Genomic DNA, 21,736 nt, shown 5'->3' with positions numbered 1-21,736 from the left:
CTGAAATCTGTACAAGTGTACAAAAGTCCACTTTGGCATCACTGTGCTTGTCGACATACGCTAACTGTATTTTCTCTTTTTTTTAGTGTACTTTAGGAAGGTGTTTCTTGAACTGCCTCTTTCTCTGCCTGTCAGGACTCTCCTCTCCAATTCGCTGTTTCCTTATGCTGTGTCTGCACTATGTCATTGAACCCCTTGAGGGCTAGCTCACCTGATTTTTCAGAGCCAAAAACAGAAATCCTAAGTATTTTATTACATGATGCCAATATTTGGCAGTGGAAATTCTAGTCCCCTGACTCTCATTTCAAAAGTCAACTATAACTGAAACAGCATTCGGCATCACTGTCAACAGCAGCTTGAGCCTCTGCTCTGATTACTGTTCAAGGTTTTGGAGGTACAGGGAGTATAGAGTCGTAGAGATGTACAGCTCAAAAACAGACCCTTCGGTCCAACTAGTCCATGCCAACCAGATATCCCAACCCCACCTGCCAGCACCCAGCCCATATCTCTCCAAACCTTTCCTATTCATATACCCATCCAGATGCCTTTTTAAATGTTGCAATTGTACCAGCCTCCACCACTTCCTCTGGCAGCTCATTCCATACATGTACCACCTTCTGCATGAAAAAGTTGTCCCTTGGGTCTCTTTTACATCTTTCCCCTCTCTCACCCTCAACCTAGTTCTAAATGAGACTAGTAAATGAAGTTTTAGCTCCACAGTGTGACCGCTACTTGTTTTGGGGAAAGAAAACCATAGGCCAACAGATGACATAAGAACAAGTAAATTTATATAGGAAGCAATTCACTCGGCTAATTCCTGAGATGTGAGGGAATTGCTTTGTAAGGAAAGATTGAATGTGTTTTGAGCCTTTACTCTTTGGAGATTTGAAGAATGAGAGGTGATCTTATTGAAATGTAAAATTCTTAAGGGGAGCTTGGCAAGGTAGGTACTGTCAGGGTGTTTCTCTTCATGGTGGAGATTTACAACTACGGATACAGCTTAAAACTAAAGACGTTTTCCCTATTAAGTGGCAGATGAGAAGGAATTTCTTCTGAGAGTCATTGACCTTTGGAATTCTCTACCTCAAAAAGCAATGGTGGCTGGGGCACTGAATATATTCAAGGCTGAATTAAACTGACACCACACAGCAGACGGCATTATGGGGGCAAACACCAAAGTTGAGTTAAGGCTTCAAATAGATCTGTCATGATTTTTCAAATGTTGGAACAGGCCTGCTAGATTAAATGGTCTATCCCTGCTCCAGTTTGTCATGATCTTCAAACCAAAGAGACCTTGGAGTGCAGGTTCATAGCTCCTTGAGAGTGGAGTTGCAGGTAGATAGGATAGTGAAGAAGGCGTTTGATATGTTTTCCTTTATTGGTCAGAGTACTGAGTACAGGGGTTGGGAGGTCATGTTACGGCTGTAGAGGACATTGATTAGGCTTCTGTTGGAATATTGCATGCAATTCTGGTCTCCTCCCTATCGGAAAGATGGTGTGAAACTTGAAAGGGCTCAGAAAAGATTTACAAGGATGTTGCCAGGGTTGGAGGATTTGAGCTATAGGGAGATTTTAAAAAAGCTGTTTTCCCTGAGCATCGGGGGCTGAGGGATGACCTTATAAAGGTTTATAAAATCATGAGGGGCGTGGATAGGATAAATAGACGAAGTCTTTTCCCTGGTGTGGGGGAGTCCAGAACTAGAGGGCATAGGTTTAGGGTGAGAGGGGAAAGATACAAGGGGCAACTTTTTCACTCAGAGGGTGGTGCGTGTATGGAATGAGCTGCCAGAGGAAGTGGTGGAGGCTGGTACAATTGCAACATTTAAAAGACATCTGGATGGGTATAGGAATAGGAAGGGTTTGGAGGGATATGGGCAGGGTGCTGGCAGGTGGGACTAGATTGGGTTGGGATATCTGATGGGCATGGTGGGTTGGACCAAAGGGTCAGTTTCTGTGCTGTACATCTCTGACTCAGTCTATCTGCAGATTAGAAGTGGGATGGAAGAGTAAGAATGATGAGAAGACTCTGTTTAAGGATCCTGGAAAAGTAGGGAAAGGTGAGATAGTCTTGAATACAATACAGGGAGCAGGTAGTGTAAAACATTTGGATATTAAGAAATAGATGTTTGAACAGATTGTCCTTTGCGCTTGACTAAATCCACAGTGGAATATGGGCCCCCAGCTGATGTTGCTCTTGAGGTTTGGGCATGCAATTGTCTGCACCCAAGAGCAGCTAGCGGGAGATCTGCACACAGTACATTTCAATCTGTTTCTCTGAACTGAATTGTAAAGTTAGGATCGGTGCTGTAAAGCTCGCAGCTTTGCGGTCTGCAGCAAGACTCCACTCTCATTGCCATTCAACCCTTGCAAATAGCTGGGACAGCAGTGTTGTTGCTGGAAGCTCATTGTGAAAAACTGATTCCTTATATTTCGGCACTTTGTCTCTGATGTGGCAGTAATACAATTCCAACTGGCATACCTTGTGACGATTTTTAACTATTATTTTGCAAAGTTTTTTTTAATGGAATATTTTATTCTAACTTTTATTTGCCCAAAATAAAGATGAAAAAGGATTCTTGGGAACAGAAAAGGGCCCTTCAAGCACACTCACCTCTACTACCTTTCAACGGGATCATGATTGATCTATAACTCAACTCAACTTACTGCTGTGGGTTTCATTTCTCCCCAAGAAAAATCTATTTGTCGACATTTTCCATTGAATCCCCCCACCCTGCCTCAACAACTTTTAAAGAAGAGCATTGCCCACAAAGCTTTCTGACTTTACCCTTGAGCATGCTGGCTGGAGATGCTTTTAAATCAACCTCTTCAGGTGTTTTGCAGCAGCTGGGAATTGAACCTGGACTTTCCGGCTCAGAGGTAGGGATACTACCACCTTCAGACTCCTTCCGAACCTGGCTGTAATTTTACGCTTACACCCCCTTGTCCTGGACTTTGTCTACCAGACGCACTGGTTGCTCTCTTTCCTTGTTAAATACTTTTAACCATCTTTAAACATCTCAGTTAGATCACCTTTTAATCTTTATACCTGCTGAGACAACGGGGGAGTGTTGAGTAGAAAGTGATATGGTTCCCTGATAAACATGTAGTTTCCTCTCCGTTTATTAAGCATTTTATCATTTCTCTTGCATACTCCAAATTTCTTAATGGATAGTGAATTATTGTGAAGTGATTAGCTTACATAATTAGATATGATGACTGTTTTGCTTGCAACCCAATGATACAAAGCAGCATCACGAGTTAAACTGTTGGTTGCAAGAGAAGCATTGGCCATGATGTAATCTTTCCCACTTTTGCATGTCCTCCGGGTTACTTCTGATAGTACTAGGGACTGATGAGAGTATCTTGGTCAGTTGAGATAGCTACCTGACAGTTTACTCACAGCAAGTTCTCTTCTGTTTGTGTCTCATCTCACTTCCTTGCTTGGTTTTCTCTCTCTCTCTCCCTCTCTCTCTCTTTCTCTCTCTCTCTCTCTCTCTCTCTCTCTCTCTCTCTCTCTCTCTCTCTCTCTCTCTCTCTCTTTGTGTGTCTGCTTCTCTCTGTCTTTTGCTCTATTTCTTTCCTCCCACTAGCTCACCTTTCCTTTCTTGCTGCCAAGTGTAAATGAAATGGGACCCTTTGAAGAGGATTCCGCATTTTCTTACATTTAGGGCAGACTAACTCCTGCGGACAGCTACTGGGAGCATCTTGAGTCTTCAGTCTACTGCACAGCCTCCAGGTACTCTTACTTCAGCTTCACTTTCAATATCATCTCATTTTGCTATTGTGGGAACCCAAGTAAGATTTTTAACTATTCTCTGTAGTTGATGAAAAGTTCAAATTGTCAGAATTCAGTCAAGGGGGTGGAAAGACATAGTGAGAATCCACATTGGCAAGTCCTGCATATTCGATCTCTGTGGCTTTGTGCTGCTATGATTCTCACAATTTCTGTTGGAAACCAAGCTGTTTGTTCTTGGTATTGTCAAACCCCTCCAGCAAAAGAATCCAGCGCCTCAGAAATATTTTACTGTTGGTTTTTACATTATTGTGTGCAGACCTCTGGGTTCTGTTAACATCGAGCAGAGCACAGAGAGAAATGCAATGTGAAAGCCGACCAACCACCCTATGTCTGATCCAAGGCTTATGTCTTCCTCACAATGGCAGGGGAGAGTTTATCGGAATGATGACGGGAATGGGAGCTGGGATCATTTGCATTATAATGCGAAATGTGTGCTAATAATGTTTTTGTTCTCTTAACTAGAAGCTGGATTTAAACATTGACAGAATCTACCCTTTTCAGTGACACAGCAGGACTACCCGATGGTGACAGAACTCTGCAGTTACAAAAGGAAGGGACTGAGATTGTTCTGATCCACAACAAAAGGGACCCAGGTTCTACGCTGAAGGTAGTTGTAACCAGCCCTGACCCAGTTCTAGTTGCCACTTTGTTTATCCTGAAACTGATGTGGTAATTCTCCTGGGAATTGGTCCCAAATTGTTGCCGTCCTTTTCCATCTAGTGTCAGATCACACAGTAAATGGCAGGACCAGTGCATGCTGCCAGTTGTGACTGGCAAGGTCAGCTTTTCATCAAATGTGTTGTGAACCAGACCAGACCCCCTTAAAATATATTAAGGTAGCCTACACCCTAACTACTTATTTTAAAAGTAAATGTGAGGTGCTGTGTTCCAGATGCAATTCGATTAGTCAAATCCTTGACATTAGGCAAGCCACAGTTTATTCAAACACTAGTTAAAATACAACGAAAGAGAGAGGAACTTGGAATAATTTAACTCTGTTGGAAAACTTATCAGAATAATAGATTATTTTACTACTAAACAGTAACTTTTTCAATATAGTAACATCCCATAAACACAACTTTGGCAAAAGGCATATTCAGAAAACAGAATTGTCTCACAAGCAACTCCTGCAGCAACTCAAGACGAAAAACATCCAAAGAAAACTCAGGAAGAGAAAGACAGAGTGTAGCAGCCAGGAGAGATTCATTGCCATCCAGCCCTGCTGAGACCCCAGCAACAACAGCTAGGGTTAGCTAAACCTAAAATCCCTGGTTCTATGGGAGCTTGACCACACCCATTCAGGCTGCTTCTATTCTTCTGGCTCTTCTTGGGGGAAAAAAAATCCAAAGTTTCACAATTTGTTTATCTTCTCATAGACTGTTTGTCACCTGTCCCCTAGTCTCTCTCTAAAATAAATGAAGACAAAACTCACCTCTTAAAGCCCCAGTATTGCCACAAATAAATGATTAAGCTCATGACTCCGGTGTTGGCGTTTCCCCTCATGATTCAGCCCTTTGGGTTCACACAAGAAACAGATGATCATTTGGCCCCTTGAGTCCATTGTCCCTTAGTTAACCTGCAGTGTGGCTCCATTTGGCCTTCAATTATCATTCCACCTGTGACTTTTCAGTTTAGGGGAAAGAGTTCCAGGTTTCCACTCTGTTCTGGGTGAAGAAGATCTTCCTGACATCACCCCTGAATAGCCTGGCTCCAGTTTTAAGCTAATGCCCCCTTGTTTTCAACTTCTTTGCCCATCTGCTCAGCAACTAGTTTCTCTCTCAATACTGGGAAATTTTTAAATTACCTTTAATCAATTACGCCACTGCTTTAATCTTTTATACTCCCGGGAATGCTATCTTAGTCTGTGCAACCTGTGCTCATTATCTAACCCCATAATCTCCCTTTTCTTTGGTGAATGTACACTGCACCTCTTCCAAAGCCACAGTAATGGATTTGTACATCATAGAAACAGTCCCTTCAGCCCACCATGTCTATACCAATCAACAAACCCCTGACTACATTAATTCCACTTACCTGCACTTGGTCCATAGCCAGCTATGCCTTGGCTTTTAAGTGCTCATCCAGATGCTGCTTAAATGCTGCGAGAGTACCTGCCCACACCACCACCTCAGACAGCACACTCCATATTTCTGCCACCATCTGGGTAAAAAAGATTTCCTCGGGTCCCCTCCAAGCCACCTACTCCTCCCCTTAAACCAATGCCATCTAGTGAGTTCGCCCTTCCTGCAGGGCAGTGCAGAGAAACAACGCCGAGCTATCAAGTGTCGAACTGAACCGTGGATACCAGAAGGAAATACTGAGCCCGGGTAATCCAGCTTGGGCAACCATGTTTGTTTTAGCCTTCCTGTACCAGGACTGTGGGGAAAAAAGTCATGATACCTGCTCCTAAACCATGTCCAGTGACAATTCCTCCTCCCTAGATGCAAGATGGACAGATAGACTTTGGGCTAAGCAGTGAAGCCCTTCTTGTTGAATAGCCAACTTACTATTGAGACTTGCATTTGAGGGAGATAGAAGAGTATCGTCTTGTTGTACTCCAATACCAGATGACACCTGCATTTAAGAGAAAACTGTAGAGTTGGTGCAATTATCTTCTGTAGTCCGTGTTGGGTAAATGTATCTAATCTAGATACTAAAGAGACACACTTATTAATTACCCAGGTATGTGTGACTGGATGACACTTAAATGTACCGCAGAAATTAATTATGTTAAGACAACAGAGTAATCAGACACTGAGAAGGAATCATTTACCTTGAATTAAATGGAGACTGAACAAGCCTTGCATACTGCCACAAATAGTGCTGTAACTGTGTCAAGAGCTACACAGCACAAGGGTCACAAACACAGGATGTAATCCTCTCCCACTGAATATAGTTGCTCAGTTACTGGTCAGCCTGTATCTTGGCCCACTGATCACAATAGTGGCATGTCATCACCAACCTTCAGTGTGCCTGTACTTCGTCGCCTTTGGACCATGCCAAGTCTGTGAAAGGCACGAACAAAATGCAGGTTCATTCTTTCACTGCTTGCTGTCACATACTTCCTTTTTGCTTCCTTATTGGATTTTATTTGTTTACTCCTTCCCTAACTGCGGGCATAGAGGGCAAACTGTGGCATTGTAGTTTCCACCCTGACTGTGCTATTAATCCAAAGGCCAATGCTAATGTTCCAGGGAAATAGGTTCAAATCCTGGTGGATTTTAAGTTCAATTAAGAGCAAATCTGTAATTGGAAGTTACTCTGAACAATAATGACAGTTGATTGTCATTAAAAACCCATATTTAAGGAAGAAAATCTGCCTTGCTGTCTGAGACTCCAAGCCACAGCGATGTGGTTGATGCTTAACTGCCCTTTGAAATAGCCAAGGAAGCCACTCAGTTCAAGGGCAGTTAGGGATGGGCAGCAAATGCTGGCCTTGTCGTCATTGCCCACATTCCAGAAATACAGATATACACCCCCCAGGTATATCTATCAAAAGGGCACGTGAATACAAATGTGTCCAGTTATTTGAAGTGACATGGAAGCATGGCACCTGTCCCTGGTGTCAGCAATGCCCACTTACTAATCTATCTGTGTTCCTGTATAGGTACCAGGCAACACACCTAACACTGGTCCCTGGAGGCAGCCCTTCCCCTGTGACTACCTGGATGCCACCACTGTGATGTTTGCAAATGGGCCAGATGGCTGCGAGGAAGTGAGTATGGGGCTGGAATGGAATGGGGTAAGTATGATTTAAAAATTCAACATAAAGTACCCTTCTAGTACTGGAATAATCAAAGACTTAAGGCCTGACTTTTACCATGTTGGAGCAAGGGTTTATGAGGTGCATCCAGGTTGGGGATGGGGCGGTGCCATCACATTCAGAGTGTTACAAGGGGACATAAATTTAAGGTGAAGAGTGGAAGGTATAGGGGAGATGTCAAGGGTGGGTTCTTTACCCAGAGAGTGGTGGGGGCATGGAATGCGCTGCCTGTGGGAGTGGTAGAGCCAGAATCTTTGGTGACCTTTAAGCGGCAATTGGACAGGTACATGGATGGGTGCTTAAGCTAGGACAAATGTTCGGCACAACATCGTGGGCCGAAGGGCCTGTTCTGTGCTGTATTGTTCTATGTTCTATGTTCTAGAAATTATCTCCTGTGTTGATGTGATACCTGGTCAGTGTCAGGCTTGTTCCAGTTGAGTGTATCCTTCAAGATACAGTGCAGAGTACAGGGAGTCACAACTTGTAAACATTTGTACTTAAAAGAACACTATCTCACACAGGGGTATAATTTTAAAGATCTAACAAGTGAAAGTTTCCTGGTAGTTACTAATGGCTGTTTTACATCGCCTTGCATTGTGTTGTGACTTGAATGCAAATTGACTTGCAAATGGACTCAAAAGATAGAACTCATTCACCACCTGGGGAACTACCTACAATGTGCTAAGTTTGGGAGGTAAAGTGGGGAAGTTAACTTGACTCTAGTTATCATTATCATTCATCTCCCACTGCCATAGCCTTAATCACAAAATCCCAAGGGAGGGACTTGAGGCCCAGTATACAGGAAACCACCAAGTTTGAGAAGTATGGAAGGGAATGCAGGATAAATGTGAGGATTAGTAAGTAAAAAGCCAGAAGTGAAAGCCACTGGAAGAAAGGAAAAAGAGAAAACCTGGGATAGGAGTGTAAAAAATTACAGATGCTGGAAGTTTGAAATCAAAGCAAGCATTGCTAGAAGATGCGAGGTGCTGCATTTTGGGAAAGCAAATCTTAGCAGGACTTGTACACATAATGGTAAGGTCCTAGGGAGTGTTGCTGAACAAAGAGACCTTGGAGCGCAGGTTCATAGCTGCTTGAAAGTGGAGTCGCAAGTAGATAGGATAGTGAAGAAGGCGTTTGGTATGCTTTCCTTTATTGGTCAGAGTATTGAGTACAGGAGTCGGGAGGTCATGTTGCGACTGTACAGGACATTGGTTAGGCCACGTTTGGAATATTGAGTGCAATTCTGGTCTCCTTCCTATCGGAAAGATGTTGTGAAACTTGGAAGGGTTCAGAAAAGATTTACAAGGATGTTGCCAGGATTGGAGGATTTGAGCTACAGGGAGAGGCTGAACAGGCTGGGGCTGTTTTCCCTGAAGCATCGGAGGTTGAGGGGTGACCTTATAGAGGTTTATAAAATCATGAGGGGCATGGATAGGAGAGATAGATAAAGTCTCTCCCCTGGGATGTGAGAGTCCAGAACTAGGGGGCATAGGTTTAAGGTGAGAGGGGAAAGATATAAAAGAGACCTAAGGGGCAACTTTTTCACGCAGAGGGTGGTATGTGTATGGAATGAGTTGCCAGAGGATGTGTTGGAGGCTGGTACAGTTGCAACAGTTAAGAGGCATTTGGATGTGTATATGAATAGGAAGGGTTTGGAGGGATATGGGCTTGGGCGCTGGCAGGTAGGACGAGATTGGGTTGGGATATCTGGTTGGTATGGGCGAGTTGGACCGAAGGGTCTGTTTCCGTGCTGTACATCTCTATGACTCTGTGACTCTATTCAGCAGGTCATGCAGCGTCGACGGAGAGAGAAACAAAGTTTGTATTTTAGGATGATAACTTTTCATCAGAATGAAAGGAAAATAGTCATTTGGTAGTATAGAACTAGAGTATTGCTGATAAGTCATGTTTTTTCAATAAATTTTGGCTTCCACTCAGGGCAATTCACAAGAAATTTGAGAGTAAAAGGGAAAAAAACAGTATGGAAGTAAAATGCTGATTGGTTGGCAAGTGGATTCTGATTGGGGCATTGCCATGGTGAATGCACCCGCCAATGATAGATGACAGTTAACCACCAAGTTTTATTTGCATCATAAAACAAGGCAGGTTGACGTTGATTGATCAAGGTGTACCCTGAGAAATCAACCAGAGCTGTCACCAAATTTTAAGTTGAAATTGATGCAACGTGTGTAAATATTCTTTCAGTCTGCAAATAACAGAGCCCTGTGTGTTAAAAATGTTGCAAGCCCACCACACTGCAAACTCAACTAACAATCCTAAACTATTTGTACACCCTCGGGATTATTTAGCAAAAGGCATTTGGTAATGGAACCCTGTCTAATGTTGGGCACAGTTTTGCAAACAGGGTCTGACCGGGTGCAGTGAGTACCTTGCTTGTTGCAAACAGCCGAAGATAGAAGAGAGGTAGATGGAACTGTCCCAGCACTCTGGGTGTGCTTATACCAGACAGACTACAGCTCACCCACCACCACCTCCAGCATGATTAGGAACAAACATCAGTACTGGCCTAGCCAGCAAAGCCCACATTCCTTAAATACACGTAAAAAGTAGTTTTTTTGACCAGGAGGAGCGGGGGGAGAGGTGGGTCTGTCCGTTTCACTCATCTGCTCTTACCCTGTTACCCTGCAAGTGTATTTCCCTTAACTTTCCATCCAGTCTCCTTTTTGAAATCATTCATCACCATTTCCACCTCCCTCATAGGCAGACATTCCAGTCATTACCACTCGCTGCATAAATATCTCTCACCTTCAATCTGTGTCCTCTCTTTCTTCCACCAGCAGCGAATAGCAACCGTTTTGCTTTCAAGAGTATAGTGCTGGAAAAGTATAGCAGGTCAGGCAGAATCCAAGGAACACGAAAATTGACATTTTGGGCAAAAACCCTTCATCAGGAATGAACCCTTCCTATTGAAGGGCTTTTGCCCGAAACATCTATTTTCGTGCTCCTCGGATGCTGCCTGACCTGCTGTGCTTTTCCAGCACCACACTCTAGACTCTAATCTCCAGCATCTGCAGTCCTCACTTTTGCCTTAGTTTTGCTTTGTCGACCTTATCTAAATATTTCATAATTGTATGCACCCTTTGTCAAATCCCTCCTCATACTCCTTTTCTCCAATTTCTCACAGCTGGTGTGCTCGGCATCCTGGAAGAGTTTGTGCAGATATAGGCGTAGGAATTAATTCTATATCGGCTTAGCCTTTAAACAGGATTTAAGAGTTGTTGAGGTGAAAAGCACTGAGCACATTTGAGGGAACCAAATTCATTTTGTTTAGTGTGTCAGCCATGGAGGGGTTGGGGGGTGCAGTGGGGTGGTGGGTGGGGAAACTGGAGTCTTAATTTTCGCTAGAAGTATATGGGAATATATAAAGAAGCTCTAAACTTAAGCCAACGACAGTGAGAGTGTGGGGAAGACAGAGTTTTAACACTTCATTAAAGTGCAGGAAGGAGATTCAATCATTGTGCCCCAATAACTGGGGGTGTAATCTGAGGAACCCATAATAAAAGCATAGATTGGCGTTGGATGATACTGGAGATTGTTGATTTAATACCAGCTGTGGCTCAGGTTCAGCACTGTTGCCTCTGAGTCAGATGCTTGCGAGTTCAAGTCCCACTTTAGAAACTTAAGCACAAAGCCTGACCCTCTTAGCACCGTAGTGAGGGAGTGATGCCCTGTCAGAGGTGTTCTTTTTAGATAAGATGTTAAATCAAGGGCTTGCCTGTTCCCAAACAGGTAGAAAGTCGATGTGACTCAGTTTTGAAGGAGAGTTTTCCCTGGAGACTTAGAGCCATAGAGATATACAGCACAGAAACCGATCCTTCAGTCCAACTTGTCCATGTCCTAACCTAATCTAGACCCATTTGCTAGGACTTGGCCCATATCCCTCCAAACCCTTCCTTATTCATATACCCATCCAGATGCCTTTTAAATGTTGTAATTGTACCAGCCTCCACCACTTCCTCTGGCAGCTCATTCCATACACACAACACCTTCTGCGTGAAAAAGATTTGGGCTAATGTTAATCCCTTCGTCAATAAATGTTCTGGTCCTTATCTCAGGTGGTTGTGGGAGCTTTCTGTGTGTAAACTGACTGCCACATTTCCCACAACACAATAGTGGCTACAGTTTTAAAAAAATACTCCATTGGCTGCAAAGTGCTTTGGGATGTCTGTTTTGGATAGGAAGAAAGGAAAGACTGAATTTAGAAAATTAGAAGGTAAACCCTCGAAGATGGCATTGAGAAATAGCCAGATAGCCACAGACAATGCTTTTGTATTCAGAAGGACTGGGCGCTATCAAAAAAATGACAACTTTAAGTTTTCTTCATTCACAGAATATGGGTGTTAATGACCAGGCTATTATTTATTTCCCATCCCTAATTGCCCTTGAAGATGGTGGCTGTGATCTGGTGATGATAAAGGAGTGGCAATGTAGTGACAAGGGGAGCTTCCAGGTAGCAGTGTCGTGGGTTTGGAAGGTAGTGTCAATGGAAGCATCGTGAGTTGTTGCAAGGTATCTAGTAGATGTTACACACTGCTCACATTGTGTTTCCGATTGGAGGAAAGACTTAATAAAAAATATTATTACTACACATTGTGTAAAATAATTTATTGTAAATAGCTGCAGTGCGTTAAGCATCTCCCTTTAAATTCTAGGACATTTGATATAATTTTGCATTAATGATAAAAAATTGCTTCTGCATTCTTGCTGTGTAAAGATCCCAGAGGTAGCTTTCTTCCAGCACCTGGAAAATGGACAGGTGTCGATGAGCAGCTCAGGCAGCGGATCAAAAACTTGCCTGGGATTGTAAACTGGCAGCTGATCCACAACCAGTTACTGCCCTCACCAAAGCACAAGATTTATCAATTCCCCCATTAGATGTGTTTAGGCAGTTCTGGGTGGGCATTGGTCATAAATACAAAAGCACTCCTATCTCAGCCCCAAACTGTCAATCTAACAGTGCAGAAAATAGAGTCAAAAATGCCACGCCGAGGTACATGATTTGGACACAGAGGAGCTTTACTCTGTATCTAACCCTGCGCTGTACATGCCCCGGGATGTATGACAAGTACAGTGCAGGGGGAGCTTTACTCTGTATTGATTAATTGCTGAATCTGCCCTGGGAGTTGTTGGAGACCGTGTGGGTCAAGGTTTACTCTGATCCCAGTACTGGTCATGAGGTGAACAGGGCAGCTGAAACCCTATGAGGCTGCAGGTATAGTCATTTTTGTTTTGGGATCCAGCCTTCTGGAGTTCTTTGAGGAAGTAACACATACTTCCAAAGTACAGAGGGATCTGGGAGTGCTAGTTGAGGATTCTCTAAAGGTAAACATGCAGGTTGAGTCCGTGATTAAGAAAGCGAATGCAATGTTATCAATTATCTCAAGAGGGTTGGAATATAAAAGCACTGATGTGCTACTGAGACTTTATAAAGCTCTGGTTAGGCCCCATTTGGAGTACTGTGTCCAGTTTTGGTCCCCACACCTCAGGAAGGACATACTGGCACTGGAGCATGTCCAGCGGAGATTCACACGGATGATCCCTGGAATGGTTGGTCTAACATATGAGGAACGGCTGAGGATCCTGGGATTGTATTCATTGGAGTTTAGAAGATTAAGGGGAGATCTAACAGAAACTTACAAGATAGTACATGGCTTGGAGAGGGTGGACGCTAGGAAATTGTTTCCGTTAGGCGAGGAGACTAGGACCCGTGGACATAGCCTTAGAATTAGAGGGGGTAAATTCAGAACAGAAATGCGGAGACATTTCTTCAGCCAGAGAGAAGTGGGCCTGTGGAATTCATTGCCACAGAGTGCAGTGGAGGCTGGGACGCTAAATGTCTTCAAGGCAGAAATTGATAAATTCTTGATGTCACAAGGAATTAAGGGTTACGGGGAGAATGCGGGTAAGTGGAGTTGAAATGCCCATCAGCCATGATTGAATGGCGGAGTGGACTCGATGGGCCGAATGGCCTTACTTCCGCTCCTATGTCTTATGGTCTTATGGTCTTACTGCGGATGAAAGGGCAACTAGTGGGCATACTGAGCTTGGATCCCCAGAAGGCATTTGATAGAAAGCCTAAGCAAAACTTAATGACAAAAATAAAAGCTAATGGTACTGGAATAATATTTGTCATAGATTGAAGATTGGCTGGCTAACAGGACATTGAGAGAAGGCATAAATGGATCTTTTCTCAGGTTGGCAAGATGTAACGAGTGGGATTGGTGCTAGGATTGAACTATTTATTATTCATGTAAATGATTTTGGATGAAGAGATGATTGGTGTGGTTGCTAAATCTGCTGATTGATACAAGGATAGTTAGGAAAGTAAGTTGTGAAAAGGACATAGGGTACAGCAGAGGCTCATAGGTAGCTGTTTGAGTGGACAAAGATCCATCTAATGTAGTATAATATGGGAAATTGTGACATTATCCATTTTTGACAATAAAGCATACTATGCAAATTGTAAGAGATTTCAGAGCTCTGATACAGAAGGATCTGGGTATGGTAGTGCATGAATTACAGAAGGTTAGTGCAGAAGCTTAGTATGCACGTACAGCAAGTAATTAGAAATGCTAGTAACTAACTTATTGTGAGGGGTAATGAACATAAAAATAGAGAGGTTATGCTTCACTTATGCAAAGGCACTGATAAGGCCACATCGAGTGGACTGCACTCAGATCTTCGGCCACCATAGTTTTAAGGAAGGATGCAAACGCAGTTCAGCTAAGTTTTTCCAGCCTAAAAGCCAGAATGAGGAAAGGTTAGACAGGGTAGGCCTGTATCCACTAGAGTGTAGAAGATGAAGAGGAGACTTGATTGAAACAGAAGATCCTGAGAGGGCTTGACAGGATTGATGTGGGGAACATGTTTCCTCTTGTTGGTTAATCTGGACTTGATTCTATACTGTATCTGTCAGACATCCCAAGACAGCTATAGCACAGGGTTAGATACAGAGTAAAGCTCTCTCTACACTTGCACCTGTCAAACATCCCAGGACAGGTACAGTGTACAGTATACAGTTTAACAATTAAGAGTTGCTCACATTAAGAGATGAGGTGAATTTGTTTCTCACAGAAAGTTGAGTGCATGGAACACTCTTCCTTAAAAGGTGGTGGAAGCGGAGTCCTTGACTATCTTTTTAAGGCAGCAGTAGCTAGGTTCTTGTTAAACAAGGGATTGAAAGGTTAATAGGGCTAGGCAGAAATGTGTTCTGAGATTGGCCAAGTTATTGTGTGACCAAGCACACTCGAGGCTGAATGGCCTACTGCTTCTTGAATGTTCAAACATCGTACCTGATCGAATTGACAAGCTGGGCAGGAAAACTAGCCGTCAGTTGGTGAGGCTGGTGCGTGATGGGGAGAGGGTGTGGTGTGGAGTCAATATATCATAAAATTGTGTCCGTCAGTATATCCGTTTGTAACGCCTACTGCACCAGACTCAGTTGTGTTTGTTGAGCACAAGAAATGACTGAACAAACATTATTTTAAAAAACTCTGTTATGATCCACTCTTTCTCCAGCCACATTAACTCCCTTTCTTTTCTCTTTTTCAGTCTCTTCGATGCAGAGACCTTCCTGATACTAACACTAACCACCATATGAAGACTGTATAACATCTACCTCTGTTCCTTCCCTCCCACTCTGTGACTGATGGCCTTTGTTGTGTTAAGATTCAAGGGGTGGGCGGGAGAGGGTGTGTCATATACTGTACATATAATGCTTGTATTTACTGCCTGTAATGTATTGAGTGTCTGCCAAGTGACTGAGTAGGGATAAAGCTGAATTAACCTGGGCGTGTGCACTCTGCGAACATGCCTCAGTTGAAGGTGACTGTAAATAGACCTGTTAATGCAAGGTGTTTTTTCTTAAGGGTGTAATGAGCAACAGCTAATTAACCCCGTATAAACTGTTCTCCTGGGAAGCAAACAAGAAAGTCTCCTAAGATTTAGTGGTCTTAACTGTTTGCTGATGAATTGCATTAGGCAGCTAAGTCTGTACCATCTTCTCTGAAGTGAAAACTGATTTTACAAACATACTTACACCAAAATTATTGTTCTCGGGGATGTTTGTGAATTTATTTTCTTCCAAATGTTTTGTTTTGATGTTTGACCTGTTAATGCTGAAGGTTGGCGTGATGTAATGAAGTGATGCAGCTTTCTTTTCCCCTTGGAAAATATTCTGCTGCAGGACACGCTCGGGAATCTGAAGCGCAGCGGATCTTTCACCAAACTCCGTGAATCTATTCGAAGAAGCAGCGAGAAGCTTGTCCAAAAACTGAAAGGGGTCACGGCACAGGACACCAGGCTGAGAAACCCAGGGTACGCTCAGTCATCCCCCTGACTTACAGGCTGGAAACCCCCATTCCGCTTCCTCTAGGTCTCTATAAACTCCACCACTCCCACAAGTCTAATGTTGGGCTGTCCTAGGAGTGTTTGATAAGGACAGTACAGAGGGAACTGTATCTAATCCTGTGCTGTCGCAGTCCTGGGAGTGTTTGATGGGGGACAGTGTAGAAGGAGTTGTACTCTGCATCTAACCCTGTGCTGTTGCAGTCATAGAGTCATAGTCATAGAGATGTACAGCATGGAAACAGACCCTTCGGTCCAACCCGTCCATGCCAACCAGATATCCCAACCCAATCTAATCCCACCTGCCAGCACCCACCCATATCCCTCCAAACCCTTCTTATTCATATACCCATCCAAGTGCCTCTTAAATGTTGCAATTCTTCCAGCCTCCACCACTTCCTATGGCAGCTCATTCCATACCCATACCACCCTCTTTGTGAAAAAGTTGCCCCTTCGGTCTCTTTTATATCTTTCCCCTCTCACCCTAAACCTATGCCGTCTAGTTCTGGACTCTCCGACCCCAGGGAAAAGACTTTGTCTATTTACCCTATCCATGTCCCTCATGATTTTGTAAACTTCTATAAGGTCACCCATCAGACTCCAATGCTCCAGTGAAAACAGTCCCAGCCTGTTCAGCCTCTCCCTATAGTTCAAATCCTCCAACCCTGGCAACATCCTTGTAAATCCTTTGAAGTTTCACAACATCTTTTGCAAGCAATATTCCAACAGTGACCTAACCAATGTCCTGTACAGCTGCAAGACGACCTCCCAACTCCTGTACTCAATACTCTGACCATTGAAGGAAAGCATACCAAACGCTGCCTTCAATATCCAATCTACCTGCGACTCCACTTTCAAAGAGCTATGAACCTGCACTCCAAGGTCTCTGTTCAGCAATACTCCCTAGGACCTTATCATTAAGTGTAGAAGTCCTGTTAAGATTTACTTTCCCAAAATGCAGCACCTCGCATTTATCTGAATTAAACTCCATCTGCCACTCCTCTGCCCATTGGCCCATCTGATCCTGGGAGTGTTTGATGAGGGACAGTGTGGAGGAACCTTTAGTCTGTAACTGACCCCATATCCTGGAGTTTTTGGTGGGGTCAGTGTCAAGAGATTTTATTTTCAGATTAAGAGTAGATGGAGCTCTACTCTGTATCTGACCCCATACTGTCCCTGTTTTGGGGCTATTTGTTGGGGATAGTATAGAGGGAGCTTTACTGTTAATCTAACCCCACGCTGACCCTGTCATGGGAATCTTTGATGGTGATTGTGTCAAGGGAGCTTTTACTTTGTTTAAAACCATAGAGGCAGCTTTACTCCATATCTAACCCTGTGCTGCCCCTGTTCTTATTCTTCCCGGGGAGAGTTTGCTGGCACCTTCCAAGTGTGCGTGTTCAGTACGACCTCAGTTCCTACTTTTACTCAGTATCCTATTTAGAGTTATCCATCGCTTGGCATTTTGATGTAGCTGGGCTGCAGGTGCTGGAGGCTGTCAGTGAGTTAACAGCCTGGGAGCTTGTCAGGGACTGGTTGGTGAGGCTGGGAATAGGACAGCAAGATTAATATTAAAGTCCTGTTTGTTTCCCTTGCAGAATGAAACGAGCAAATTCGCTGAATGTTCTGAATGTGAGCAGCAGAATGGCTGGAGACACATACCAGGTAAACTTTTTCACGACAATACCATGTCTTTGTACCGGCAATTGATATACCTGTCGATGGACATCCAACGCTTAAAGTTATTGATAATAAGGTCTGTCAGGCCTCGCAGCCATCTACCCAGGCTGAGGAGATAGCTGCTGCCTCTATGTCTGAAAGCACAGGCCCTGAGAGTGGCTGCTCACTGTTCACACCGCAATACAGTACTGGGTGAATGCTGTGTGGGTCTGGGTCCACAGTGCAGTACTGGGTGAGTGTTGTGTGGGTCTGGGTCCACAGTGCAGTACTGGGTGAGTGTTGTGTGGGTCTGGGTCCACAGTGCAGTAGTGAGTGAGTGCTGTGTGGGTCTGGGTCCACAGTGCAGTACTGGGTGAGTGTTGTGTGGGTCTGGGTCCACAGTGCAGTAGTGAGTGAGTGCTGTGTGGGTCTGGGTCCACAGTGCAGTACTGGGTGAGTGTTGTGTGGGTCTGGGTCCACAGTGCAGTACTGGGTGAGTGCTGTGTGGGTCTGGGTCCACAGTGCAGTAGTGAGTGAGTGTTGTGTGGGTCTGGGTCCACAGTGCAGTACTGGGTGAGTGCTGTGAGAATCTGGGAGCACAGTGCAGTACGGAGTGAGTGTTGTGTGGGTCTGGGTCCACAGTGCAGTACTGAGTGAGTGCTGAGAGAATCTGGGTCCACAGTGCAGTACTGAGTGAGTGCTGTGTGGGTCTGGGTCCACAGTGCAGTACTGAGTGAGTGCTGAGAGAATCTGGGAGCAAAGTGCAGTACTGAGTGAGTGTTGTGTGGGTGTGGGTCTGGGTCCACAGTACAGTACTGAGTGAGTGCTGTGTGGGTCTGGGTCCACAGTGCAGTACTGAGTGAGTGCTGAGAGAATCTGGGAGCAAAGTGCAGTACTGAGTGAGTGCTGTGTGGGTCTGGGTCCACAGTGCAGTACTGAGTGAGTGCTGAGAGAATCTGGGAGCAAAGTGCAGTACTGAGTGAGTGTTGTGTGGGTCTGGGTCCACAGTGCAGTACTGAGTGAGTGCTGAGAGAATCTGGGAGCAAAGTGCAGTACTGAGTGAGTGTTGTGTGGGTGTGGGTCTGGGTCCACAGTGCAGTACGGAGTGAGTGCTGTGGGTCTGGGTCCACAGGAGAAAGTGAGGTCTGCAGATGCTGGAGATCAGAGCTTGAAAATGTGTTGCTGGAAAAGCGCAGCAGGTCAGGCAGCATCCAGGGAGCAGGAGAATCAACATTTCAGGAAGAAGGGTTTATGCCCGAAACGTCGATTCTCCAGTTCCCTGGATGCTGCCTGACCTGCTGTGCTTTTCCAGCAACACATTTTCAGCTCTGGGTCCACAGTACAGTACTGAGTGAGTGCTGTGTGGGTCTGGGTCCACAGAGCAATACTGAGTGAGTGCTGTGTGGGTCTGGGAGCACAGTGCAATATGGAGTGAGTGCTGTGGAGGTCTGGGTCCACAGAGCAATACTGAATGAGTGCTGTGTGGGTCTGGGAGCACAGTGCAATATGGAGTGAGTGCTGTGGGGGTCTGGGTCCACAGTGCAGTACGGAGTGAGTGCTGTGTGGGTCTGAGAGCACAGTGCAATATGGAGTGAGTGCTGTGGGGGTCTGGGTCCACAGTGCAGTACAGAGTGAGTGCTGTGTGGGTCTGGGTCCACAGTGCAATATGGAGTGAGTGCTGTGGGGGTCTGGGTCCACAGTGCAGTACGGAGTGAGTGCTGTGTGGGTCTGGGTCCACAGTGCAATATGGAGTGAGTGCTGTGGGGGTCTGGGTCCACAGTGCAGTACTGAGTGAGTGCTGTGTGGGTCTGGGTCCACAGAGCAATACTGAGTGAGTGCTGTGTGGGTCTGGGAGCACAGTGCAGTACTGAGTGAGTGCTGTGTGGGTCTGGGAGCACAGTGAAGTACGGAGTGAGTGCTGTGTGGGTCTGGGAGCACAGTGCAGTACTGAGTGAGTGCTGTGTGGGTCTGGGTCCCAAGGCCAGAGCAGCGCTTGAAGTCCCCGAGGACCCTTCAATTGTGGGTTAAGGCTGCACCCCAGCCCTTAAGCAGGAATATCTGGACCAATGTTCCCAGTTTTCTTGTTCGTTCACAGAATATGGATAATACTGAGCAGGCTGTGATTTGCTTCCTTTCCTTAACTGGCCTTGTAAAGGTGTGGCTGTATCTTGGTTGTATTCACTGCCCGCTGTTTTCTCTCTCCGTTGCAGCAACCTCCCAGCAGTCTGACGGATTCCCGCATTCTGAGCACCAGCCACACTCACTTGGCACGTCGCAGCTCTCTGACCGACTCGGGCTAGGACACATCAGGAGCATCTGAACTGACTCAGGACTCTGCCGTGTATTCTCCATCTGCCCCTCCCAGCTCCCCGTCCCACAGCGCATGTGCTCTCCAACCCCCTCCTGGAACTGCACTCACAGACCCTGGTGTCCCGTGCAGCCAAACTCCTTCCTTCAGCTCTGCGGGGTTTGTCTGCATCGTGTGGCTCCTTAAAGTCAATGGCACAAAGACCATTCACCCCTCCAATCCTTGCTGTTGTTTACACTCCACGTCACTGTCCTCCCAGCTTTCTTCACACCATACTATCCCATCAACCGGTTCCCTTCAATTCCTTTCCCTTGTGTTTTCATCCAACTTCCCTGGATCTATACTTGAAATTTGAAAAGATGTAGGACCGCACAACCTTGTACCTTTTTTGGGTAATATCCTGTATTTGGAGCCTCCCATGGGTACCTCTGCTTTCCCCTCTGTGCCACTGTTGCAATTTGCCCCACTCTCTCTCCACTTCATTTGGGTCAAATTCACAACCAGTTTTTTTTTTTTAAGTGATTTTTTTTCTACAGTGGAAACAGGCCCTGCAGATCCATACTGGTGTTTTTGCCATGCCCAAGCCTCCTTCCACCCCATCTCCCCTCATCCTATTTACCTTACCCTATTCCTTACCTCCTCGTACTGATGTTACCCCCCGAAATGTCCCAAGAGAGCGAGTTCCACAGTCTAGCAGCCAGGTAAATATTGTGCTGAGCTATCAAGGGACATCCATCCCACTCCCGATCACTGCTGCTGACAGGGCAATCAGGGCCATCGCTTGATCTCTTTCCAGCCCTTTGAGATTTTCGTCGTGACTAGCGTTTATGGGCACTTGTTCCTGGCTCCCAGTTTGCTCCTCCCCAGGGCTTCTCATCCTGCTGGAATTCCACAATTCCGAGCCTAGAGGCAAGTGCTTCTCCAAGTCGATCAGCGAGGAGTCCGCCCGGACTGTGAGCCAGTTTCACCGTGATACCTGCGACTTGCTGCAGCAAAGGGTCCCATCTATCCCCACCCTTGAAGGGGGGTATGTGGAGGGGGCGGGGAAAGCCCAACACATCCCCACCTTCAAAAGGGATGGGGGGGTGGAGAAAAGAAACTGTCACGTTCTGATGAAATTGAGCTCCATTCTGAAGTTTGCAACACGGGTTGGACAAGTGTGTCTCAGTCCCCACTTTAAGCTTTACTGGATTTAACCTTCTGATCTGCTGGAGTCTTTACAATGGCAAACCACCTGGCAATCTGAAATCGAAACAGAAGGACACTCAGTCACCCCCAGCTGGTCAAGCAGCATCTGAGCGTGGGGTGGTGGGAACGAGAGCTGGCAGTTGTGGGTGGGGGGGGGGGCGGGGGGTGAGGGGGGATGTGGATGCGAAGGAAAATTCAAGTTGTCAGCAGAATGAGCTTTCTCACCTCTTGTCTGTCAGCCCTAGGGGTAAAAATGGCACTGATCTGAGACATCAGCACTGATGCACTCTCTTCCCCCTTGTTTTCCAACTTTTTCAGTGTTGGTTGGGGAAGCACCGGGCAGCTCCTGTTCTGTTTCCCCCCTCGCCCCGTCGAAATCTCAAGGCAGCCTCTCTGCTGCCATCTGGGCACGTTCGTGCTGAGATTGTCACCAGCTGACGAAGCTTCACTCCCTTTACCCGAATGTCGAGCACTGTAAGGTGTGCTGCAGTCACAGAGCAAGCTCCTGCAGGTGAGCTGCCGAGCGCTCAGAACGTCGGCACATGTTCAAACTCTGCCCCAGGCTGCTCCAACTCCTTTTCTCGCTTAGAGCGCAACGTCTGATATCAAAACAGGAAACAGTGACCCCGTCAGTGCACGCCAGTGTCTGAAGGAGTAC

General features: G+C 45.5%; 1 protein-coding gene across 5 annotated transcripts in view; it reads left to right on the top strand.

The window, feature by feature from the left end:
* klc3 (kinesin light chain 3) overlaps window positions 1-20,974 on the top strand; it is a 77,116-nt gene extending 56,142 nt beyond the window's left edge. For 4 of the 5 annotated variants that reach the window (XM_087984090.1, XM_087984093.1, XM_087984091.1 and 1 more), the window contains 3 exons: window positions 15,766-15,896; window positions 17,522-17,588; window positions 19,793-20,974. In XM_087984090.1, coding sequence (XP_087840216.1) covers window positions 15,766-15,896; window positions 17,522-17,588; window positions 19,793-19,882 — 288 coding nt within the window. In that variant the 3' untranslated portion in view covers window positions 19,883-20,974. Of the gene's footprint in view, window positions 1-3,668; window positions 3,737-4,297; window positions 4,404-7,403; window positions 7,539-15,765; window positions 15,897-17,521; window positions 17,589-19,792 lie in introns of all 5 variants that reach the window. The other variant, XM_087984094.1, reaches the window with a different exon arrangement.
* The last annotated feature ends 762 nt before the right edge of the window (window positions 20,975-21,736 follow it).

This window comes from Chiloscyllium plagiosum, unplaced genomic scaffold (genome assembly GCF_037043375.1).
Source record: "Chiloscyllium plagiosum isolate Xiang-an unplaced genomic scaffold, Cpla_swu_hap1 HiC_scaffold_47, whole genome shotgun sequence".
In the NCBI taxonomy this organism is placed as follows: Eukaryota; Metazoa; Chordata; class Chondrichthyes; order Orectolobiformes; family Hemiscylliidae; genus Chiloscyllium; species Chiloscyllium plagiosum.
This window is presented reverse-complemented; position numbering and strand designations above follow the sequence as displayed.